At 41.0% G+C, this 26693-nt stretch overlaps 2 protein-coding genes across 2 annotated transcripts in view; one reads left to right on the top strand and one right to left on the bottom strand.

The window, feature by feature from the left end:
• LOC110830462 (WD repeat-containing protein 48) overlaps nucleotides 1-25650 on the bottom strand; it is a 43741-nt gene extending 18091 nt beyond the window's left edge. Inside the window, exon 1 of the mRNA XM_087359011.1 lies at nucleotides 25245-25650. Within this exon, the coding sequence (XP_087215137.1) occupies nucleotides 25245-25283 (39 nt within the window). The 5' untranslated portion in view covers nucleotides 25284-25650. The remainder of the gene's footprint in view (nucleotides 1-25244) is intronic.
• On the top strand, nucleotides 748-24895 carry Swip-1 (EF-hand domain-containing protein D2 homolog Swip-1). Its single transcript, XM_087359012.1, has 4 exons — nucleotides 748-1015; nucleotides 21580-21727; nucleotides 22511-22645; nucleotides 23316-24895. The coding sequence occupies exons 1-4, from the start codon at nucleotides 840-842 to the stop codon at nucleotides 23475-23477; spliced, it is 621 nt and encodes a 206-aa protein (XP_087215138.1). The 5' UTR covers nucleotides 748-839; the 3' UTR covers nucleotides 23478-24895.
• Nucleotides 25651-26693: the final 1043 nt, after the last annotated feature.

Consider the following 26693-nt stretch of genomic DNA (forward strand, 5'->3'; position numbering starts at 1 on the left):
AAATCACATCCAAGTCATTTAAGATAGCCGATATAAGAACCAGATATCTACGTAACAGAAGTACCCTGAGGGCGTGGGCGAAGATGGTTCTCGAAACGTTGGTGTTTTCTTCATTAAGCAACCTTGCACGGCTGGTAGCCCGAGAAGAATTTAAAAACGGGTACTTTAGGTGCAAACCTACCTGTGTTTCACGAGCGGAAGTGATTGTGTGGGAATCAAACGCCAAAGATCAAATTCCATCAGACGCTCTAGAAATGTTACGTCATGCGTACATTTCCTAATTTGTGTGTAAACAGAGACCTTACGATGCGCTGATCACCTCTCCATGGATTATTACCATATATCTAAAGAGATTAATTCAGAATCTGGGCAAGCCACAGAGCCCAATCAGTGACATGCCTAGCTGAAGAGAATAAATAGTGAAATTTTTCATTAAGTAGCAATAAATAATTATCTCCGTTGCCCGACAATTTCCTCTGCCAAAACAGTCCTGAGGCACGTTTTGAATCAACATCCATTTCTTTTAGTGCAGGTGAGTAACATAAGGAAAACACTATCGTTCATGTGACGTCACCATTGGTTGTCACAGTTACGAGAAAAAGCGATATCATTAGCTTTCATTCTGAGTAATTCCTGAACCACAACAATGACACGAGTAATCTTTCACCTCTGCGCATGCGTGGTGAGGTTTCCCGCCGTTTTACTTGCGTCGACGTACTGTCGTCTGCTAGAGCAAGCCTGCCAATTCATCAGCTGGAGACTTTCTCGGCAGTGCCTGTGGGTCTGTTGCGTGGAGCAGGGTGCTTGGAGTCCTTCGTGCATCGAAAGTAGAGTAGACAATGCCCGCGGACCAAGAACTGAGTTCAATCCTCAACAGGCGTCAGGCTATTAATGAGGCGCTGGACGAGGGAAAGGAAGTCACTCCACAGTTCAAAAACGTCAAGAAGAACGTCTTCAGTGAGTTCCATGAATTTTCACGCCGGGAGATTAAGGAATATGAGAAGACATTTAACAGGTTAGTAACTCTTTATATTTGATTAACACGTGGATTTTTCTACATTACAAAGCTAAAATTTTAGCATATTGTTTGTTATTTAATTTAGTATCTAACTTTGAGAGAAAGGAAATTTAGAATGTTGCCGGTTTTCTAGAACACGAACATTCGAACCTATGAGAGATAGGTAACGTCGAAAGTTTCACATGAACTCTTGGCTAAATATTAGGTCTTTATAGCCCAGTGGTAACTACATGTACCGCCTGCTTTAATAGTCAGTACCTCGGCATTATGTATTATAGATTTTGTTACGATTCTCTTAGTGAACAGGGATCGTTACCTTGGACAATATTAACCAGTTAATCTTTGTACTGGAGAATTTCTTTCTACGCAGAATACGTCACAGTTGAACCAAGGACGCCGCCGATGAGTTTTCTAGAAAATCGTTACTAAATGCAGGTCATTTCGAAATGATAAGTGATGTGTGAGATACACATCTACTTTAAAGAATCGTATCAGTTCTGTATCGCATAGATTTGCCAGAAAATTGGATCGTTGGCATTGCATTATCTGTCCCACACAGGACTTATTAGCGATTGTGGTATCAAAATATATATTTTCAATATAAAAGTACAGATTCTCAAAATCTCGTCATTCCAGGAATATTCCTAATATTCCTTAATACATCGATTCTTCACATCTTTTCAACTGCGTTGATTGTATGGGAAAGAATAGGATTGTGGATTTAAAAATTGCAAAGGACGTGGAATGAAACTGTCTTAGCTTATTTGTTGGTACCATGTCTGCATTTGTCCGAAAGAACTGAGGGAAACTTAGCTGTTCTCCAGGCCTGAATTATGAACCGCGACCTTCCGAATAGAAAGCAGAAATGCCAACCACTGAACTGCGATATTAGGTTCTCTATCTTTGAGAAGTCAGAGTAAGCGGAGTAATGCTTCATTCTACAGATCGTGCCATTTAAAAGAACATATACCACGCATATGTAATGAACTCTGACCGATATCAAAATCGCATTCTTAAAACATAATCCAATAGGTCTAATCATGTTACTGAACAGGCTCCAGAGGGCAGTCTCATCGCCACATTATTCCGCTGGATTAGGTATTATTCATACCTCACTATATAAATAGGCGAAGGCTTAACAACGGTCAGCTTGGTCGAAGTCTGAAGGTCTCTGACGATGGTGCGTAATACTATGTAGAATGGTACTTGTGGACTTTGTCCATCGTCTAAATTAAAAATTATTGAATTTCAAAGTTTCGGAAGCTGGATTTTGCATCCGTCCTCATACCATGTCCAGGTCCAAGCCAGCTCAACCAGTGGGCCCCAACAGATAGGCTTTCTGAAGTCCAAAATAACAACGCTGTAACGGTCAGCGTGTATTCTGTTGTGCGAATATGACACGGGAGATGCTGTATCAAATGCAGATGTTATTCAATTTTGAAACGAGATTTGAGGATGGTTACGAGTGGTGACTCGTGTAAAATGTGAAAAGGAAGCCATAATCGCTAATTGGATTGGTTAACTATGTAATAAGTCGAATTAAAATTGCAGTGATCATTCCTGTCTGTCAATACGTCTAACTTATCCTACATTCTGATAGTGGTACCTGTTCCACTGTAATATCTTTACATACCGTCCGCTATGGCTCGATTTTTTAATTTAGTGTGACGGATTCACTGGTTAATTAGTCTGTTAAGTACTACCTGCTTACGCGTATAATTTTCATTGATAAAAAATACAAATACGCCAGGCATCATGGGCCACTTTTCTGTCTTAAAAATTGTGACGCCTATTCCAAACCAATTCTTCTCCTCGGCCTGAACGCCTCCTATCCAAGTTCTGCGGGGAAACACGGAAACCAGCTGACTAGTCGTCATTTACAGATACTGCGAGATGTGAAGTGTGATTTAGGCGAGGGCCCGCAAAGTTCCAGCACGTGGTTGTGCTTTGGTATGGGCACTTCCTTTGCAATCAGTTCTACACATCGTGCTATCATGATTACTGATTAATTTATGACCCAGTTAATGGGACCCTCTCTTCCCCACTCCCGATTGTTTGAATTAAGAGGAAGAAGAAATTTAGGGAGTGTAGCGGGAGGGGGAGATAGAGAGGAATTTTCCGGCTATGAAGGTTTCCAGGCAGAGTCCGCTCGTCTCTCTGGTAAAGGTAAGTTGAAGAGAAGGTAAAGCGTTTGAAAGTGGAGAAAGTAAAGTGATAAAAAGTGGAACAAAGGGAAAAGTTAAGCAGACTGCATTAAATCAAAATTTTGAATTTTGATATGAACCTTGGGAAGGTAGTATTTGGTGGAATTCTGATATTAACATGGAAGCAGGGGCTACTTTGATGTGAAATTCTCATGTTATAACGATCGACTGGTTAATGTTATTTCGGGAAATAATACCTTTTTTACACTGAGAATCACACAGGACCATAAATAAAAAATTAGGAATCACTGATTGTTACAGAAGATGGCATATCGAGTTACTTATTTTTTATTTGTAGTGTTCTGTCTGACGACAGGTCCATATGAACAGGATCCTTCCATCCTTTTCTCGGACTGGGACCTGTTCATATACGTTCTTGGCAGATGATCCAGAAGTGGTTTGCCATTGCCTTCTTCTGTGTGTGAATGGAGTAATTGTTGGGATGCCACGGAGAAACCGGGGAAGCCTCCGGAGGAAAACTCCGTGTTGCCTAGACCACGATCTTGCCCAGCACAAGTTATAAATTCGGGCACCGCCGGGAATCGAACCCGAGACCCCAGGATTACAAGGCCAGCGTTCTAACCGCTAGACCACCGTGGCAATAAAGGGACAGCCGTATACTTGATGCAATAATTTGCTTATGGGAACCTTGCCCTGGGCTCAAGAAGCAGGCGTAAGTGGTGTCCGAGTCCCGTTAGGGTCTCTAAATACGCACGTCCCACCTCGTCCAAACACCTACAGGAACTGATTATGTACTGTACACTCCCAGATGTATCTCCTAGTGACAGTGTTTTGTCACGATAAAGTGGTCCTTCTGCCATGAAGACCTATTAACAGTTTAGATATAGTCCCAAGCATTTTAGCTGTTGTATTAGACGGAGCTGAGTGGCCAGCTTCACGCCCCGACCGTTTAACCCCCGGAATTCATTAGATACGTGGGGGGAGGGGATGTCCCTGCCCGAAATCGACTCCTGCTTTAAGATGGCGGGCGATGATCGCCCTGATGATGCAGGCAGCAAGGACCTCTGAAATGTCGGTAAACTTCTACCGGACTACACGGCGTAACAACCCAGAAGACAGCCATCTTCAGACTCACCGCCACGAAAACCTCAAATCCTACGACCCCTGGTTGTTCAACCACGTGCAGCTTAATGGCACTTGTAAAAGTGGCACGGGATAATTTCTTCGTGAGTAGGCCACTTTTACAAGGATCGCACCGTTTACAAATCGTAGCTTGCAAACACCTGGACAAGATGTTTGTGTTCTAACTTTGGGTTTGCACAGACCAGGTCCACAACTTGTGATAAATGAATACAGAACTGAAATGTAAGCAACTCTAAAACAGATGGCCCCAAGTAAACGCATTTATAAAGAGGCGAGGTCTGCTCTTTCACATTTCAAAGGCAGCTTCTATTTTACCTTCAGCATGCAGTGAAAGTAACGCCTCAGAAGAATGCCAACTTGGCAGAACGTGGAACCAGTCGCTTATCTGCCCGCTCCCCGCAAGATGAAACCCAATAGTGTCTTTAATATAAGCCAACATGAAGGAACAGGCAGTTCTAAAACTTTTCTTATTTGTTCTTGGCGTATTTTATATTATACTACGTAGCCGAGGGAACTTCAGTTCTTGTAGCGTCGAAAGATATGTTCTGAATCAAAATGAATGCGGAGATAAGTGGTCGTGGCCTGTTTTATGAAATTATGTTGACAATTGGAGTGCGACAGATCATGAAAATGTTTCAAATATGAAAAGGGATTCGACCTAGGCTATTGAAATGGTTCACTGTTGATTCCTCGTCAGGACATGTAACCTAATTCGATGCTAAATAACTTCTGATATTATTACAGCATTCCTAAATTACCCACGAACCAATATCGGTCTCACAAAAGATCGGATAATGCCGGAAAGCAACTCAAAACCGTCTTGTTCCAAATATTTCCCCGATCTCGTTAATGATATTCCAACATCTGATTCAGTAACTTGAACAGAGACTTTGTCGACGAACATATGATGAATCTACCTGGAATCCCACCACAATTTTTATGAAACTGGGACTGATTTTCCCACTTACATAATCAATCTTGAACGAGTGACAGGTTCACACTGGTTTCTCCGAACACAGTAGCCTACTTTATTTATAAAAGGGGTAACAGGTCTTCTTGGAATTCAACCCGGTTCAGCCCTGATCACTGGCATGTCTTGTAAGCGGGTGACTGTGTTATTTGCCAGCTTTGTTGTCTCGGTGGAAGAGTAGACCGAATTTAACGACGTCTGAAGTACGTGGCTACATTTCCCCTCTTATTACCAGCTGCGAACATGACCATTCGGAATGTTGCACAAACTGATTGTTTCAATGAGCGATGTTGGCAGTGAAGTGTCTTGTTTCTATGGTCGCTGTCTGTGGTAATGATTACTAATTGGTATTTACGCACACTTCGTGTTCAACACAGAAAAAAAGATACAAAGAAGCAAGGAACGAGATATAGAACAAAGAAATACACGTAAAGAAAGAATCAGACAACAGAATAGACGCAATGTCTGATCATTGTCACTGAAACAGGACAAATAAATTACAAGCTGGAAACTTTCATTGCGGTCTAAGTCCGATCACGAAGTCGGTTGTCAAGGCAATTCGCGTAATTTTGTCAGTCCCTCCAGTGATCCCATACCTCATAATTCTTTCAGTTTGACGAAGCGGCCGACTGTCCTGCTTAAAATGTATATTGTTTAAATCAGACCCTTCAGGAAAATGTCGTGACCCAACCTTATCTGCGCCACATCGTCTCATGCCACAAAGGACTGGAGAGTCGGGACTCGATTCACGGACGAGGCAGTGAGATCTCATCTGTCCACCTCAAGTCGAAACCGAATGCAAGATAACCTTTCTTCATCCTCACCCGGGTTTGTCCTCTCAACCTTGATATTCTCCTTTAGACCATCTGCAGACATTCCAGACAACGGTTTTTACCTGACACGTGGGCAAGCCGATTGCGGAACGTTGGGACGAGTACGGTAATTGGTTGCAATGGAAAAATGTACGGGTTTCCAAACGACCGCATGCGGAAAAGATGTCCTGCCCTTGAATATGGCTAAATAAGCACAAACATAGACCCTAGTTCGGAAGCCAAAGAACTGCTTGTGATTCATTTCAGTACAATTAAACTGATGGAAATGCGATCTCAGCCAGGATCACGAGGGCCGTCGTTTGGTCTTGGTCTAGCTCTTGCCCACTTCTTCGTCGTTTCTTTTCTTTACTGTTTTATTTTCCCGCTGTCTTTGCTCTTGTTTGTTGTCGCAATTTTCTCTTTTTCCTTCATCGTCGTCGTTTTATTGTTTATCTGCGCATCATCTTTATTCATTGTCATGCCACCTCCTCCATAGTTATCGATTATCTTCTGCTGCGTTTTTGTGTTACTTCTCTCATTCGTCACATTCCATTTCTTCATTCTTCCTTTACTTTCGCCATCTCCCTCAACTACAGATTTTGTGATGGTGAATTTATTAAAAACATTTAATACCTGCCGCTACTCAGGGAATATCCACAGACATCTGACCGTGGACCAGTCTCACCCGCATCTCGGCATCAGGTGAGAGCGGGCTGCAGACAGAGAAATGTCCCATGTCGCAGGCATCATGTGGAATTTAAAAAGACCCGGATTTTTAAACCGGTTCTGGCCCCCAGAGGAAGGGCAGGTGAGATACTGGCGACCTGCTCTTTTGTTACGTGGTCGTGCCTCTCAAATATCATTCCTTTCCCTCTTTTGTAATCTTTTTTTTTTAAATTTATTTTCCAAGTTAGGTTATTTCTTCTTTGTTCCCTTGTCTTGTTAGGTTTTACATATTATTTCCCACTCACGCCGAATTTCTTTTTACCTAGTTTCAACTGATCCACTTGTTTTACCATCTTTCTTGTTACCTCATCTCTTTCCACGTCTGTGTCTTTCCTTTCCGCCTAACTTTCGCCATATTGTTTCTTTTCCCTCTACAGGTGCATATTATTTCTTTGTTTCTACCTCTCTGTCTCTTTTATTTTTTATCCACCTCTTCTGTTCAGTCTCTAGCCCTAAACGTGCAAAATTCGTCCCGACTGCAAGTGCTTGCAGGCATGCAACCACAGGCCGGCCGCAGACTCCAGCCAGCCGTGTCCTTCATACCCAATGAGGCGAGTTGTCACCAACTATCCATTGATAAAAATACACCGTCACGGGGGTTGCGTTCCTCGTCTCTTGATACCCCAATGTCAACCGTTACTTTCTATTCATGGGCAGTTCCCAGTTAATTTTACTTTTAGAAAGAGACACCAAGCAAAATGTTATTTACCAACGTCATTCGATGTGCGCATTGTACAAAATCCTACAGATTTAAAAAAGTAACAAAAGTTGTTTTTCTTCCGTCAACCGAAAGAACAACGGAAATTCAACATTTGTGATGTGGCTTTCGCGGCGACTTAATTCAATAGCCATCAGCGTCAGGTGGCCGTAAAATCCGACGTTCCGGGAGTCGATTCCTGATGAGGACCGACAGAGACGGCTCCCGAAACGTCGGCTGACTGCCTGCGGAGACTTCAATGCATAATGAGAATTTTAATGATTTGTTATCTTCAAAAGATATTATTAGTGACCAATTCATAAATGGGAATATGGTATAAAATTAACATTGAAGAAATAGAGTATAGACTGGATTCAGCATAGGGTTCAGTGTCGGGTTCTTGTGAACACGGTAATGTGTCTTCGGGATCCATAAAAGACGGGGAATTCTTGACAAGCTGACAGACTCAGCTCCATGGAGTTAATTCATTAACTGTTCTTAATCTTGAGTGAGATCCATTCCTTGGCTGGAATCCTACTGTCAGGTTAGCTGTTTATATGATTATGAAGAAGTAAAGACAACCAGGACAGAATCCAGGTTCCATTCTTTATCCAGAAACATTGTCTGCCACGCGAGGTGTAAACATACGAAGAGCTTTGGTTAGCGTCAGTCAGATCTCAGTTTATCAATAATGCAAACTAACGATATGTTAGTAAATTCTGTAGCAGCACGAAGTGGCCTGTATCATGTTATCAATCCATTAATGGGCCATAATCTCGTAAAGTCTATGGCTGAGTTATACAGCGACGCTGCTCTCTCCAGAAATAACACAGCGACAAGAAATAATCTTCAGAGTATCGATTCCTCATGAAGTCTTACACAAACTGTGCTAGGAATGGAGGGCAACACGCCACCAACCATAGGACAAAACAATGGCACGGAATAGTCGATTGCCAATCAGCGAATCAAATAAGTAAGTGAGGCCTTTGCATTCTCATCTAGCACAGCGCCGAGAAACGTGTGAATGCGTCTTAAGAGCACCTTCTCCACATTACAGTACGCGAAGCAAGGCTTCGGCAACTTTCCTGCGTGGGAGAGAACTAACTACCAGCTGGACTGATCAATAAACAATTAAAACTGCAGGTGGAATAAGAGTTGATTCGAGCGAAGATACAATTTCACCACTTCACGAAGTTGACTAGGGTTAGTCAACGCTCCACAGTCGACGATCACAGATCGCCCCGATATTGGAAGCAGCAAAGACCTCTGAAACGCCTGTAAACTCCCACCAGACAACACGGCGCTACAACACAGAGAACAGCCATCTTCGGACTCACCACCGTGAAAACCTCAAATCCTACCAAGCCATAAAGGCGTCAAATATGATTACAGAACGTCTAAAAATATTCAACTGCGGATAATGGTAGACATTAGAAAAAAGCTGGAGCGTATTAGGCTCTATTCATACCACGAACCAAATGGTGAGGTCAGTCGTGAAGAGCCTGGAGGATTAGAGACAATGTTCTAATAACGAGTACACGCTTTGTGAATGTACAGATCTGAAAAAGAAAAACACATCATATTTTCTCAACCGGCAATGCTTTTGACCTGTATTCGGGATTCGAACCTCGGCCTGGAAACACCAGTTTCTTGTTGGTGCTAATAACGTTTATATAATAATTATACTACAGTCAATGTGAGACCCTGGGAGTTCCCATTGTAATGTAATTTAACAGAGAGTCCGCGTTTGGTATTGGCCTAAATAAGACTACGTTCGTCAAAAACTTATTGTCTGCTGCAATTACTTAGTCTGAGGACAGTTGATCGTCATCAGCAGGGTTTCTAGGCAGTCAGGAAAGTTGAATGCCGGCGAAGTTATAAGTTAAGGTTGCATATTACAAATCTGTCTTCGGCATCAAAGATTTCTGAAGAATTATTGTGGGGGATACCGAGCCGGTAGCAGGTGTCAGTATAATAGAAATATTTTGAAGGCGACAAAGGAATTTTGATAAAGTATTTACAAGTAACCTTTTTATTCCAACACATCCCTCAAGTAAATGAGTGAAGAATATTTTATGAATAATATTAATATTTCAGCCGCACTTGACAGGGTTACTCTGGACCAGTATCGAGACGGGCAGAACAGCCGTCAGACAAAATGACAACTGACAACGTGAAATCCCCTTACCTTGACCCTTTCCCCCCCCTCTGTCTCTGGCAGTACCTTATTAGAACAAACGCCAGTCCTCCGTTCACTGACAGCCCCTGCTTTACTATAGGCGAGCATAACAACCGGTTGCGACAGGATAATATTTTCCTTTCTTCTTGTGACCTCATTAATTTCGAATGTATTAATGCCAATGTTTGATTGAAGGTGTTACAGTGGCCCTACCAGACCACATAAGAAGTGGATCGACTAACACTTTGGAAATAACATGCAGGCTATAAACTCGCCAAGACGAAATTCCACACATGATGGTGGTTAAGAAACCAGAGCGAGACAGGCGCATCTTTGTCTTCACACACAGCGCCAGTTATTTTAGAAGTTGAATTCGCGAGTGGGTGGTCTTTAAGATGGTAACTATGGTGATCGGTTGAGGAAAATCAAATTCGTGGAATCACAGTACAGAACAAAATTTAAATCGGAAACATTTAATAACACGATTTTCACATTATTTTCAGCTAAATTCGTATATTTCCTTTTCTTTTGCGGGTTAAAGAGTTTTCGTTTGTTAGGGGAAATTTTTCTGAAATTTCCCCTCAGAATTTTCGGTACCAGAGACTTATTTTTAATATGCACAGATTACTGTATAATCCTTCCACTCGGGAAGGATTTATTTCCTTAGGTTTATGTGCGTGACATCACAAAACAGAGGAGCACAATCGAGAGATCTGATTACACTTAAATTATGATCCAACTTGTTGTGTCGACAATAATATATAACCAGTGCAGATGAGTGTATTTTAAAAAATAACTAATCAGTCATTCAATCAGCACAATGGAATCTAATTTTGTAACGTCATTATAAGGAAACATGACACACCACGAGGACGTGCCTAAAGACACTGAGATCACGTTGAAAGGAGACTCCTGGATAGGACTGTTTCAGCAATGCACAGGGTTTATTCTACACAATGCTCTGATGATTAACGACGTTAATAATTTCAATTGAGCACCTCACTGGCTCACATTACGCGTATTATCTCAGTTGTGTCTTCCTGTGTTTAATTTCGAGCTGGAAATACTGAAAACATGGAATGAGCGTTTGTTACTGTAACGTAATCGACAAGTTTTACTGGCGTTATTTCGATAAGAAGGAAGACTGGGGACACACACTCCCCACTTCCTGTTGCGAAGGAAACAGCTGACAGAACTCACTTAGCCCCTGAGTTTAGTTACACCAATAACTTCAAAGAAAAAAGCCTTTATTAGAATTTATGGTAACAAAAATGGCGCATTACCACAAAACTGTGTTATAATGAAGCCGAGGGTCGAAACTCAATCTTGAAGCAGAAGATTGCATGACTGAAACATTAACTTCTGCCACAAATGTAACGCAAAAGGATTTATAATGTGATTCAACCTTGAATATGGAGGTAGCGTGTTTCTTCGAAACGGGATTTTATGACACAGCAACAACCTAGAATATAAACTCTCGCCACCGTGAAAACACCAAGGTTATAGTACATTTCTGGACATGTCCCTCTTACTTGGGGCCTATAGGTGTTACAACAAAGTTTGCGATCCTTGTCGACAAAAAATTTATAATTTGACGTTCCTCGAAAACAGAATCCTAAATTATGGATATAAAAGCGCAAAGGCGATTCACGATACCGAGGACACGAAGTTGACTGCCTATGGACTGGACGGCATGGGTTCGTTTCCAGGCCCAACTCTGGACTTCTGTCATCACACGCACACAGCGTCTGCTTCCGGGAAACATTTTCCCGGAGGTAAGGGCTGATAAGCTGACCACTCATCTCAGTCTAGAGTCGAGGTTAAAACTGCTTGGACTTGTCTACACGTCCTCACGACATGAGGAACTGGTTGTTCATGGAGTGAGCACACGGAAAAGCCTATAACCTTATTTCTTTCGGTACTTGAACATACAAACAGGCACGTAACTTTATTTATGTAGGCCTAAGTACACGACTGATAAGCACTGATTTACATATACTAAAGATAATGGGATATTTTATCAACGCGTCACCTCAACAGTTACGATTGCAGCACTCAACTGTCAGACGCTGAAAAACGACGACAAAGAAACTGTTGTATTCTAGCACAACGGCAAATGTTATGCAATGAACTTTGCCGAAAACACGGTGTTACCTGGAGCAACCAAGACAATGCAACAGATGTCATAAAACGCTACTGAGAGCAATTAGGACGATAGGAGATGGCTCGTTGGCTTGGAATGTTGAATTTCTTTTTAACTTTCACACGACTACATTCCTCGCTATTACTTGTTCTACTTCTCTTTATATGTTCTAAATTAGGTCCACGCGACAAACTGCCGGTTTGACGTGTCCGACATAATCTATTACGATCGACTGGTCCTTCTAGTAATTTATTGATCACTGCATAGCTACGGCCAGTGGAGGCTCTCATTGGGGTTTAGTGACGATCCCATCAAAATATGAGCTACAGTTTGGGTTAGAGCCCTGTAGCCCTGGGGGACGAGGCACCGGTTGAATAAGGAAAAGCTACAAAGCCAGTCAGGAGGCCACTGCTATAATCTGGTGTGCGTAATTACTATTCACCCTGGAAATATGCCTCCGCAATGACTAGCAGTCAGCCTGTGCTCTGCGACGTGCCCAGGATCTGCCCTCAGTGAATTATACGCCTGTTTGATAACACTGGCAGATACTAAAGGACATCCGCATGTAAACGGAGCAAAGGCGAACTCCTTCCTTCCAGGCCAGCAGAGGTTCCGGCAAATACAAATTCTCTGTTACGTTAATAAATAACGTTACTTTAAACGATGAACACCCAATGAGGTTGAAAAATGATACTGAATAGAGAGATGAGGATATGGAAGTGGTCGTGGACTCTCTGAAGGTACACGCCAGCATGCACCTGGAGAGGCTAGGCGAAATCAGGGAAAGCCCCGAGTATGCAAGCAGGAAAACTACTCGACGTTTTCAGTCTCCAGGCGTTATCTAACATTTTTGTTTCTTTATGGATTTATTATCACTACTTTCCTCCAGAAAGGCATGAGTTCGATCCCCGTCAGAAGGTAATAAGGACCTGTTGTATTCACGAACTCGTCTTGAAACACAGTGGGAGATAACTGAAACAAATGCAAGATTCAACGGCTTCAAAGAAGCTCTTACATTCCTGATCCACACGGCTAGTTCAGGCAGACACAGTTAAGTCCCCCGGAGCTTTGTCTCCTGCCTGAACAGGACAGTGGCAGGAGGTATGGCTCTAGCACCAAAATAGGACACAGCGCCAACTGCGGGCATGCCTATGTAAGGACGTCCCTCCCACACGTCAGGATCTGCCGGACAACACAGTGCGGGGACACGTCTCAGTCTGGCACCTGAACCAGGTCCGATTCTTTTAGCGACATGCGATTATCTTCACGAGTGGTATTGTCCCAGGATTTCCTTGGAGGGTCGAAAAAGTCAGTGAGTGGACAGAAGTTCAAATCGGCACGCTGAGGACCGGCTATCTTCAGTGATTGCAACGAAGAACGGAATCAAGAACGATGTGCAGAGTTATGCATTGGCTAATGATAAACCAGTAGCTCGATTGCTGAAAGGAGCTGGAGGCCGAGGGAGGCTGAAGCACAGATTTATTTATACTCATTCGCTTCGGCGCAGTGCGGCGGACCAATGCAATATAAATCCAGTGATGCTGGATACTGGATTGCAGCCGCGATGTATGTGAGAGGTCATGGCACGTACCTGTAATTTACATTGCATAAAATAACATGCGCAGAGAGCAGAAGCAGTAACAGTGACGTTTACCCGGATTTTTAGCGTTGTTACATTTGAATTAAATTTAATTCCTGTTTAAACTGAAACATCGACTGCCACTACATATAAATTCTTATGCACATTTCTGTGTGTGTGTTTTCACAATGTGCATGATGGGAGCGCTGTGCATGTTTGTCGACATGTTTTATGCCTCGAAACTAATGACCGGAATTCAATAACAAGCGGTCGTGGATGTTGGCAGGTTAATTTAATTTTGATCCACATCAATTTAGAACAATCCCTGCTTTACATGAAACTGAAATCCAAACGTTATTATCCCTCACAAAGGTCGTCATCAAAAGTTGCTACATCAGGTAAAAGAACAAGAATCTTTTTTACGAACTGAAGATAACTGTCTTCCGGGATGTTATGCCGTGAAATCCGGTAGAAATGGCCGACGTTTCTGAGGTGCTTACTGCCTCCATCATCAGGACGATCATTTCCGAAATCCGAAGCTGTACAGTCTAAAATATACAAAAAGATGCATACATCCAAAAATATTGCATTCTCAAACGTTTCAATAAAATAAGAAAATGAGTGACGTGAAGAGATTTAAATCGTAAAAATGTTATTTTGTGTCTGAACAACATAAGTGATCATGGTGACAGTTTATAATTCGCTGATAACTGCCGACTATTTGGTCATATTGTGGCGCTATCGCTTTTCAAAAGAATTGCTACATCTTAAGTCGTACACGGAGCCTGCCGTCCAAAAACCGCGTGAAATGTTCACACATTCTACCTGCATAATTGTCGCCATTAGCGGGAACTCTGGCGAACAGTAGTAGATTGGTGACTCAATCGGATGTGTCACAATCTTTACGGTGACTAGGTAAAGAGATCGCCGTCAGACAGGTTTCAAGCAATATGTTTCATTACGTTAATCTTTTACACATCTTAGTCTAATTTCGGTTACCAGTTAACCGTTTATCACTCCTCCAATCCTAAGAAGGAATGTAAATGTCAGTGACGTAGAAGACCAAACTGCGTATCAGACTGAGGTTATTCGGCAGTTGCTTGTTAGATTCTGCTTCAAAGAGTCGCAAATCATTCTCTTATTCTGAGATATGAAGCTAGATGTACTGGACAAGCTACAAATTCACAGAAATATTCAGTAAAATTTAGCATTTTTATTGACCAAAAATACATTTAAGATGACCACGGAACCAAATTTGTCTAATAACTGTTATTTAAAACAGGTTGCGTGTTACGACCCTATCCTTGGCTTGCGTAATGCCATCAGGACACTACGGAACAAACAGTGTGACGTAAAACAAGGTCAGGGAAACGACATTGTGTGTCACGAAATTCAGGTTCACATAGGGTCTGTTTAATGACTAAGATCTCTTAAATGCGAACTAACGCGTGGTAGAAGATCATAACCTTGTATCACATCACGTGAACATGATTAGGCCTGTTTCCAATTATAACGTATATTTTAAAATAACGAGCGGTTTCAGCTCCGCGTTCGTACACAATTATTGTGTCTCATGACATCGCGCTTGTGTTTCATTAAAAGTTATAAGTGCACGAGAACTGTCCTACAGCATCGGCATTATTCTTGTAGGTGGCAGTGGGAAGTAGATTTTCATTCATTTGTGCACAGACGTGCAAGAAAGATTTCGGTGAAATTTGGTATTACTGATTTATCCTAAGTTAACGAGAGAAATAATTTCGTCTCGTATCGGTCTAATATAATTCCTACTTCACACGAAGCTCAAATTCATCCGCGTCATTATAGGAACAACAAACATCATCAGAAAAGAAAAGTGCAAAATAGAAAACAGCAACTTTCATTCACAGTCAGTCGAGTTGCGGTTTGGTCACGCGTTTCTGTAAGCTTGGCAAGGAACAGGTATAATTAAGAGCAAAACGTGTTCACGGAACAGCCACGGACTAAACTGTCCTTCATCGCCAACACGTGACGAGTTCCAAGCATCTTTCTATTTTCACATTTTTTATTATTTTCATGCTACATACTGTACTTGTAAAAGGACATTTCTTGTAAAACCCTCTGTGTTGCAAACTAGCATTTCCCGAACTGGGAGCCGCGGATGCCAGAGGTCCCTGAAGGTTTCTTCCAGGAGAGTGTACTGGTCGAATTACAATAAACAAATTAATAAGAAATATACAATTTAACAGAACAGTACTTTGTAGATACCTCTAAGGTCCATTAGTAAATATTTTTTAACACTAATAAGTCACGTTTAAGTACTTTTTATAGTTCGGTGGCCTCAGACGTTTTTAATCACATCAAGAGAGCCTCAGACAAACAGAGTTTGAGAACGGTTTATGTAAAATAACATACATGGACTGTCAACGTAAATATAGAATGTTAAACGACTAATAAGAAAGGAAACAAGTTTAAGTTATTTAAGGTACCACCGAAATAATCGAAAAACTTATTCTACCCAATTACCAAAGATTCGAACCTGGAATCTCCCGAATACGAAGCAAAGTGCTATCCACTACTCCGCGACGTTCGATGTCTGGTGTTTGAATCTTCGGGTTTTAAATGCTGCAAAGCCGATGTCATATGCCCTCGAAAGGTACGAGAACATGGAAAAGTTATCGCAGCAGACAGAAAGGTGTGGCATCCTGTACGTGTAGCAGTGCGACGCAGATAAGAGTGTCCGTAGTTTTAAGGCGCATTTCTCCCACACCTTCGACATAAAAGCAATTCCTAACCAAACTTTTAACAACGTTTCTTGTTTTTCTTCATATGATAAAACTAAAATGTAAAGGTAAAAAGTTTTGGCAAGCTTGGAATATGTATTCTTTTGCAATTCTATGATCGGAAATCAATTCAAATACGGTACTATTATGCACCACACAAACATTCCTGGGATAAGGCAATGCAGTGTTATCCTTGAACTGTTTCTATCCAAAGTTCCATAAATTGCACTTCTCTTCTCGCAACACGTCAGCAGTTACTCTTATAACAAGGCCGGTGGTAATGCAATGTACATTCAAGGAATCATATTATTTCGCATAAGGCAAATGCAGAGGTAAGACCACTCTTTGCATACCGATGTGCCGTCTGACAAAGGTCATTTGAATTGTCATGAACTGAATGCAGAAATAACCAAGGAAACAAATGCCAGTGCACACATAAATCCTCTGATTTATTTTCCTTAATGATTTAAAGCTCAATGGTAACTTTTTTATTTGTAGTGTTCTGTCTGACGACAGGTCCATATGAACAGGACCCTTCCATCCTTTTCTCGGACTGGGACCTGTTCATATACGTTCTTGGCAGATGATCCAGAAGTGGTTTGCCATTGCCTTCTTCTGTGTGTGAATGGAGTAATTGTTGGGATGCCACGGAGAAACCGGGGAAGCCCCCGGAGGAAAACTCCGTGTTGCCTAGACCACGATCTTGCCCAACACAAGTTATAAATTCGGGCACCGCCGGGAATCGAACCCGAGACCCCAGGATTACAAGGCCAGCGTTCTAACCACTAGACCACCGTGGCAGGCCAATGGTAACTATATGCCCCAATTGTGTTAACAATTAACTTTTTTGGGGGGGGTTTAGTATGACCCTCACCGCAAACAAGCTGTTATTTCCTTAATCATTAATTTCTTCAGTGGTTAAGAGTTGCTTCTTTTGCGTGTATCAGGATGGGTTTAAAGGCGCGTCATCTTCTATGGCTATTTTCTTGGCGGTACGGCCTGAATTCATAAATAATATTTTGGCGAGCTTCGGCTTAAAAGTGTTAATACGGAGCCGAGGAGTGGCTGTTGCGTTCTGGACGGTCGGGGTTTGATGCCAGTGACGTCCAGACAGGCTCTAGAACCAGCCGTCTTCTGTCCCATGGATACCAGAGGAAAAGAAGGTTTGTTAGGTTGCTAAAGCAAATATATGAACGAACCTGAGTAATCGCCTACTATTATTGCTACCATGTCAGGCCGTCTACACTACAGCAAGAGGATGTGTTACCGACACTTCGAAGGAACGGATCGCTTCAACATGTTCGTAGGCACTTCAAGACCACGCGGCAGGACAACCGAGAAGAACACAATCAACGACTGAAATGCTTATCGTGTCTCAAATATTTAAGAAAGATGTAAGGGAGCGCGGACTCGTGAGGAGATAAAGCTACAAAGAGGGATTTTTAGTACTGCACATAAAACAGTTCGTTCTGGAAATGATAGGTCTACTGTGTCAGTTTCACGAGGGTGAAAATTTAAGCTGTCTTTCTTTGGGTTGTGGCACAGAGGTCCTGGATTCAAATCTCGGCCCGTACACAGGCAAATGCCGTGTCAGTACCTTGAATAAGGCCAATATCGCTTCTTGCCACATCCCTTCAGGTTCATTATTCAATAATCCTCCTCACATTAGACGTATCACCTCCATCTTCCGGCAGGCAGTTTCCGCACATTCGTTTTCTTTAAAATCTGTTTTACTATTGCCCTCCTTTCATCCACGGAACAGTCGCCCAAGTGACTTTCTCACATCGACTCTTTCAACCAGGCATTTCAGACTGTAGTAAGAATAAAGTAATGTAGGTTTCTTTATAGTAGCCTAATTATAGTTCCTCATTTGTAATTGGGTCAATGGTGCTTGCCCTCGGCCAACTCTTAAAAGCATCGACGTAAAAAAACCACAACCTTTCAGCTGATTGGTGTCGCCATTATCTTTAATCACTAATATAAAACATTACACTTTTAATGGCGGTGACACACGGAAAATGATACTTATCACCGAGACATTGCATCAATTAGACGACAATTACGAAAAGAAAGCAAAAAGTTATCAGTGCAGAAAACCACTCTACGACTAAAAAACGGGATTAGCTGGTCCTTCGTCCGAGGTGGGTGGGTATTGCTTCATGTTCGTGACACCGCCCGACTCTCGCCTTTACCTTGATCTTTACAGGTCACAGGCCGATCAAGCTTATTAAAGGACATACTGTAACTGCGCAGTTCCTTCTACGTGTCTGGCGAAAGACGGAAAAATATTCTGAGTCGCACACCAGGAAGGAACCAGTCGTGGCTACTGCAGAGTACTGTGATGCCAGCGGGTTCCGGAGAGACTGAAGAAAACCGTGGAATTTCTGAGTCCGATAATCGGTCTCCGAGCCCGAGTGTTCAGGAAAACGAAGGAAGTCCCTCCGTAAAAATGCTTCTACAGCACCTTAAAAATGAGGCCACCACAGCATCCTTCCACGGCCTTACCATTTCATCATAAATTAACCATCCTATCATTCGACGCGATATTCTGAGCTACTGGCAGCGTTGTTAAATAAACTAGAGACGATGGATCGATCTCTTGTCGATAATCGAACCCACCAGCAGAAGTGTTACCCCAGTTTCGTCCTCGTATCTAATCGAAATGCCACCAGCAGTGTTTGCCTCCGTACAGGGGATGGCACGTTGTAATTGGCAATATTGTGTCTGGCAAGGAGCATGGAGCATGTCTGACCCACATCCTGTCCCAGGTCGATCCCCGACCGAGGACAAGCTCCATTGACTGACCCAATTCGAAACGGGGAACGCCTACCGGGGGGAGCAGCTTCACGGTTCCAAGGAACCCCGGGACGTAACTTCCACTGCGCGAATCTGACCCATCCCAGCTGTCTTTAAGTGAAAAGTCACACTGGCATGAGTCAGGGGAAGGTACCGTACACGCAGTATTATTGCTGCATTGTTTCTAAAATGTGATCCGAGACTTTCGGTTCCCAATTTACAAAATACTGGGATAGCACCATGAAACAAGCAACCGAACGCCAAGGAGGCTAGAAATTCTGAACGAGGTTTACTTGGGGTCTCCTCATTCCTTCCAGGCAAATACTGGAACAGTTCCTGGAAGCTACTACGCCCGCTTCCTTCCACATTCTCCAATTCGACACGCTGTTCAACTAAAACGATAAAAAAGGCCACGGCTAATTCCTCCTACCTTGAAGATTTCCGTCTTCTGGGTTGTTGCGCTGTGCGCGATGAATCGCCCTGATGACGGAGGCAGTATGACCTCTGAAACGTTGGTTAACATCGACCAGACTACACAGCGCAACAACCCAGAAGACAGAAATCTTCATACTCATCGCCCTGATGATGGAGGCAGTATGACCTCTGAAACGTTTGTAAACATCTACCAGACTACACAGCGCAACAACCCAGAAGACGGAAATCTTCATACTCACCGCTGTGAGAACCTCAAGTCCTCCTACCTTCTTTTAAATTCCAATTATGTGTCAAGCAATAGATTCGTTGCCTTCATTGGGCAGCGTCTTAAGCAGACAAAGTGTGCAGAAAAGGTTTATACAAGTCACTGTCGGCTGTTATTTACATTCAAGTCGGCTAATTTTAAAACCATGACGTGCGGGACCCAGAAGGCGGACGTATTTGTTTATTGGTTGAACCTGAACCTGTCTGGTTGCTACACAAACAAACATAATAACCAGGCAGGAAGACTCCTGTTCTTCGTCAACAGCGAGAAGATTTTGTCGGAAATCTACGATATAACTCTGGGCGCAAACGATGTTCTTGAGCAAAACTATCAGAAAGTCTGTTACTTGCCAATTATTCTTGGGAGAAAATAAATCAAGCGAAAAGCAAGTGTGAATGCTAGCATTTTCCCCCTATAAAGCGAGTTCTGTGGCCACAGAGAACCTCATTCAGGAAGAAGTCGTGGTCTCCAGGACTTCGCCTGAGAGGGCATACGATAACAGCGATACCCGGTTTCCGCTACCGGGATCGACTCGGAACCACCTGAACAAAAGAAGGTCGCACTCCTCCTGAGCTAACCCGCTCCGTTAGTTTGTGATGTGAGTTCCTAACAGCTTACAGAAGAATTTCGATAACTGTCTAGGCAAATACCTTATCAGACTTCACAGCCGAGTGTTTATTTTTTAACATTCTAGTATACACTGAAAGAGTGAAAATGTTTTTTTAACTTCCACTACATTTTTGCTGAAAAACATATCTCTAGGGCCCTTGAACTCGGAAATGTTATTTTACGCCAGTTTATGCAGGATGTAGGGGGGGGCATCGCTCTAGCCAGAAAACAGAGGTGGGGTGCTGGGTATGTGCTCAAAACGCATCACAGAGAAAAATGATTTAAAGGAAAAGAAAATATATTATTTTAGCGATAACAGACCAGAAGAAAAATGTGAGGAACCCCTGGACCCAGAGTTTTGGTAAATCACATCTCATGTACAACGTGGCATAGGCACACCTTAGAAGACGGAACCCTCCAGTTTGGAGGCTGCTTTTGCCTAAAGAACGTTCCGAACACTCCGGCGATAGCTACCCATGTCGGGGAACTAACCCCGAACATACAGTCCATAGTCAGCTATTCTGTTATCTGACCTTCCACAGCTTCGTTATTTATTACACATAATTTTATTATTTTTTTCATAATTTTACGGACATAATTTCATCATAGTGCTGCAATTTCTATACAACGTCCACCCTGCCATACTCTGTACACGGCTGATGCTGAGAAACTCAGATCACAAGTAACGTTAGTCAAGAAAGGAGTTCTGGACTTCCATCTTTCATACTTTCCATCCTTAATACGCAACCACGTCTGGGAGTCTTCACAGCAGCTGATACAGATAACTGCAGTACACTTCAAAATCTCGCTGTTGTTTCTTGCATGCGCTTGAATAACTTGCAACGTCACGTCCAGTTGAAAAGATGTCTTGGGTCCAACCGCATGTAATATTTCACGTCATTATATTCACCCCTTTCCTGAACGCGATTACAGTTAACCTGGAAGATTTGCTAGTACCCAGATGAAGGTCTTTTTTATTTATCTCATCAGCCTGTCACGTGTTAAGCATAGTGGACTCTTACAGTATTTATTTTTCTCTTTTACAAAACATAAACCAATAAAATGACGTTATGTTTATTTCGCCGCAACTAACAGTTTTGTTCTAGTAACAGACTTTAAACCTCATTTTATTATTGTGTTATGTCGAAAGAAGTGCTGCCATGATGGACTCTAAAGACACCAGAAACAAATTCTGTGATGATGATTATGATGATGACGATATTAATAACAACTAAATAATCCTAAGAAATTCTCCCCCTAATTCGGACTGTTTCATGTTGCAGGTTTGACGAAGGTCATGATGGCTACCTGGATCTAGGGGAGCTGAAGAGGATGATGGAGAAGTTGGGAGCCCCCCAGACTCACCTGGGGCTTAAAGCAATGATTAAAGAAGTGGATGAAGATGGAGACAACAAGATCAGCTTCCGGGAAGTACGTCAACATCTTCCTCCTCACATAATTTCCAAATCAGTGGGCTCATTTATACGAGCCTAAATAGCTCAGTGATTGACGGCTGACGATTGAGCTGAACTATGGCGATTTGATTGCATTTTGCCATAAGGTTCAGGCCCCTGGAACACACCCAACCTCTTTTTCAATACCAGAGGCTCTCTGCCCCTGGAAATGGCCCAAGTGGAGATGAAGTTCATCAGTTACCTTCATCTGTCACTAAGGAATACCACACCTCCGCATGGTGCTTAGGTATAAGGATAGCTTCATCGCTCACTTAATCTTTTATTCAGATTATAACATGCAGCTCCTTTCCTCGCTAACTGCAATCAATCTCCACTTCTTTACCATTATTGCTATGTATGTCATAAATGAACACCAAGTAAAATAAGGAGCTCAAAATTACAAAAAAACTGATTTGATCACCCTAATAATGTTTGGTGCAGAGCATAAACTATGAAGCTCCTCATTTTGCAATCTTCTCTATTAATATAAGAAATACAGAAGAAGAATAATAATAAATATCTGCGAGTATAATGACAACAATCCACTGAAATCATGAGAAGATGCGTTTCAAAATTGTCTGTATATTAAAAACATCTGAAACATTGTGGAAACCAATTCATAACACTGCATCTGTTCATTCAGCTTCTGTAAATATGAGATAAGCAAACTCACATATATGCATATTTATTCTTTATTAGGATTCGCATAAGGGAATAAAAAAGTTGTATATAAAATTGATTTATTTGTGGCCACTCTTAGTTCCTGCTGATCTATCGCAAAGCCAAAGCCGGGGAACTGGTAGAAGAGAGTGGACTCTGCAAACTGGCCATGTTAACTGAGATCAACGTTGAAGAAGTGGGTGTTGGAGGAGCCAAGAACTTCTTTGAAGCAAAGGTAAACGTTTTTATTGACGAAACAATCAAAGAGCTCTGTGGGATGTAATGCAAGATAACAAAGGGCAGAAACATCCTGGTTTTGGTCTGCCATCTTGTTACTGAGCTATATATACTTGAACACGTATCACTCAGAATAAAATAATTTTGTCTATTTTGCTTAGAAAGAGCCACATGCTCCTCGAGTGACATTCAAAATTATAATTTCAGTGCCAAAATTTATGTCACAAAAAAAACCAGGCAAGGAATGAAACATTTTTCCAGTGGTTTATAAAGCTTCAGTTGTGGATTTCTTACTTTCGTGTCCTCTGCCACGAGGCAAATGCGAAGGAATACATTTCTGAAACAGAAGCACCCATAGGGCATTGTTTATTGATAGAGTTATTTTTATATACTCTTGTTGTGGGAGTTGGGTGAACTGCTGTCTTCAGGCTGTCATTATGCTGACACATTCTTTACTTGTTGCAAAGGGCAAGGATCAAACCCAGAAACCTTAGAATACTAAATCTGAAGATCAGGCAATGGGATTCCATTTCCTTCTGACATGGTGTAGTAGTATGATGTGATATAATATACAACTTAAAATGGACTTCAAACCACAGTTGAGGTCTTACACTTCCCACATCAAATAAAGTGTTTCCGGAATAGAAAGTTTACAAAATGTGTTTCAGATTGAGGAACTGAGGAAGACAAGTAAGTTTGAAGATGAAATTCGCCAAGAACAGGAACAGCGCAAGCGAGAAGAAGAAGAAAAGGCACAGAGGAGAACAGCTTTCAAGCAGAAGGCAGCACTTTTCCAGAATGGCACCCAGGAAACAAATGGATCAACATGAAGGACTGCAGGTGTAATCAGCCTGTAGACATCAAACGAATGCTGAATGGATGTGCAAACGGAATGGTGGCATTAACAGAGAAAGATTGGATTTAATGCCAAATACTTCAGTGTACCTTCATGCTTATAAGCGGTAAACATAATAACTTCATATATGTAATATAATAGAGCTCTTTTAGTGACATTTTGGTTATAAAATGTTGATATATCTTAAGAGACTGTTACAAAGCAACATATCTGTCCAGCAACTAAGTGAAGTGGGTGTTATTCCAACAAAGCAAAGTCGTTATGTTGGAAAATGGGATTTAAAAGTGAAGGAAGATATGGAGTGTTAAGAGTATATTTGTGGTTGATCGATGAATTGTAAAACTACTCTTAATTCAAGTAATTAATATTTATAACTGAATTCTAATACTGTGCTAGGCCTAACACTGCATTTACAGAAATAACATAAATCCATTTGAAAATGTGATAACTGAAAATAATAGACCTGACTTACGTAAACTGAAATCATTTAAATTACATCTTTGAAACCACATTTAATATAATCTTAAATATATATATCCATTATACCTTAGAAACTAAATGTTTTTGAAAGAACAACAATGCCCATCAGTTAGAGATAGAAGTGTATGTTGGCATAAAATATCAAATAAGTTATTAGAAATTAATAAGAAAACAATTAGAAATACGAAGACAGTTTGTTCAAGTGCTTTTCAGATGAACAATGCAGGACAAAAACTTTAATAAGAGACAAGGTTTGATCCAGAACTTAAAGATGGTGTTGCCATGCCACTTAGGCAAAGCAACAAACTAAACACAATAACCGCCTATTGAAAAATTAATTGAGTGGAACAATTAAGAAATTAATTGTAGTTGTGCTTGAAACAAACACATACTTCTATCCATCATAATATATCGTTTTTGTACATATATTTTTATCAGATAATTTTAATATCTTTACATTTGTAATTTAGACTTTATAATAACGAGAACAAATATGTGTTAATCCTATAAACAGTGAGACCAGCAGACTTCCATAGTATGGCAGATTACAATATTTTTAACAGTATTTCAGCAGAAAGTTTTTGAGCGCTTCATCCAGATGTTGGCTGTTTGTAAAAATGTAAATATTTGTGAGAATAAAGTATGACAGGCAAGATTCATCAAATTGATTCATATTACAATGTCTGAACCAACCAATATTTAGCTTTTGTTACCAGCTAACTTGGTCGCTGTAGTATATATTTCTTTCTGGTCAAGAAGTTTACTTTTCTTTATATATGCTACATTACAATGTTGTGAACTTAAGTACAGTTAATGTTGTCACATTAAATAAAAAGCATATGAGATGGATACTGTATTTTATATTGACATTGGATAAAAGTCAGAATAAAGTGGTATTACATTAGAATTTTATACCTGAAAGGTGTTATTTTTATCAACATAATCACATTCCCATCATCAACACAAAATATCTCTGATCCTCAGCTACATCATCGTAAGAGGTGAAGGAAAGACGTAAACCGTATTCTATTCTGAATGGCAGGGAAAGCAAGTCGGTATGCATTAGTCCATAGGTTCCCAAACTTTTATACCTTGCGCCCCCCTTAAAACATTTCATAAATTTCACAAACCCCTTCCAGAACAAGTGCAAGCAAACAGATTTGACATAAAATTTAGCTATGTGTATACATTTTTTTATAGTTTAGTATATAGTATTCAATGAATTTAATTTAAAAACTGTAATAAAATATAGGCTTCATACCTGGATTAGTGGGATGGATGTGGTTGCTTCTGTGAACATAACTTATCATACTGAGGTTGGAGTTTTGAAATGGCTACTCTAAGGTCGTTTTCCAGGTTCATTGTAGAACGATACTTTGTTTTGATGGCTGCCACTGCTGAACTGCCTCAACCAAGCGAAGGTTGTTAAAAATGTTTCTCCAGGGGGGCGCCCCACACTTTGGGAACCTCTGCGTTAGTCCAACAACTACGAAAATCTGTCCTAGGTCTGAGTTCTGGACTATGACATTCAATGTAGAAATATCATATATCTGTTTAGAAACTACAGATATCACTTAACTAGAACAATAACAATAGGAGATTTAGCACTAAAACGTCTTCCGTTTTTTGACCACTCAAATGAAATAAATCACGAACCTCATCAAATTCCATTTACCGCTACCGCCTTGTTTCAAAATAACAACTTACTAATCATGTAAACACATATCGACAACACCCACAGATAAAATAAGATTGTACCGTCACAGACAATACTAACCAAAGGATAACAGCTTTTCATGCCATCTATACATGAAGGTTTAAATTGAACACTAAAAACCTTAATGCATTTTAGAAACCGTTTCATCCTTCTTCTTCTCTAAATCGATTTACCAGAATACAGTTGATGTTGTGGGTTGTAATAGCCTGTAGATTTGCACGCAGATCGTAAAGTTTCGGAGAAACATACTCTTTTAATTTTCAGGGCTGACATGATTTCAATGTCCTCATTAAAATTAATTTTAGTGTCAAAGGGAAAGAATTATTTGCTTCCCTATTGGTTATTAAATTAGATTTATTCTTTACAAGGCCTGAAGCCCCAAGGAGGTTCCTTCTGCATTCCACAGACCTATGAAGAACTTAAAAGTCTACAGGTGTTCATTTTAGAATACAAATATGAAAAATGGACACCAAGAAATACCTGAAAAAAGAAGCACTTCAAGAAAAGTTTATGCAGATATGGACATGGAATTCCTTTGAGGGCACTGGAAATGAAGATGTCAAATAAATCAACAGTGGGAAAACAAGAAGTTGGACAGAAATCAGAAAAGGTGTAACAAAAGAAAGTAGGGAACAAATGAGCATAGACATTAGAATGATGTGGAAAGCACTGCCATTAAGCAGACCATTAATGGTATAAATGTCAGTAATTATAATAATAAATCCTTGAAATATGATATTAACATGTTCAGGCCATTTCTGTTTAAAATGTAACACAATATTGTATTTCAATTTAGTACAATTTTTCTGTTTGGTCATGGCAATTAATGAAATGACTTTTGGATATTAAATTAAGGGTCAAGGGAGTTCGTCAAATGTACTGCCTTCAAAATATTTCCATCATTACATAGTGATATCAATAGTCCTGGCATCTGGTACTACTTTATGATAATAAAAAAAAAATTCCAATAACTTTGTATCTTGGACACTGAGA

Source organism: Zootermopsis nevadensis, unplaced genomic scaffold (genome assembly GCF_977971745.1).
Source record: "Zootermopsis nevadensis isolate Lab colony 2312 unplaced genomic scaffold, Znev_1.0 Znev_ptg000030l, whole genome shotgun sequence".
Lineage (NCBI taxonomy): Eukaryota > Metazoa > Arthropoda > Insecta > Blattodea > Termopsidae > Zootermopsis > Zootermopsis nevadensis.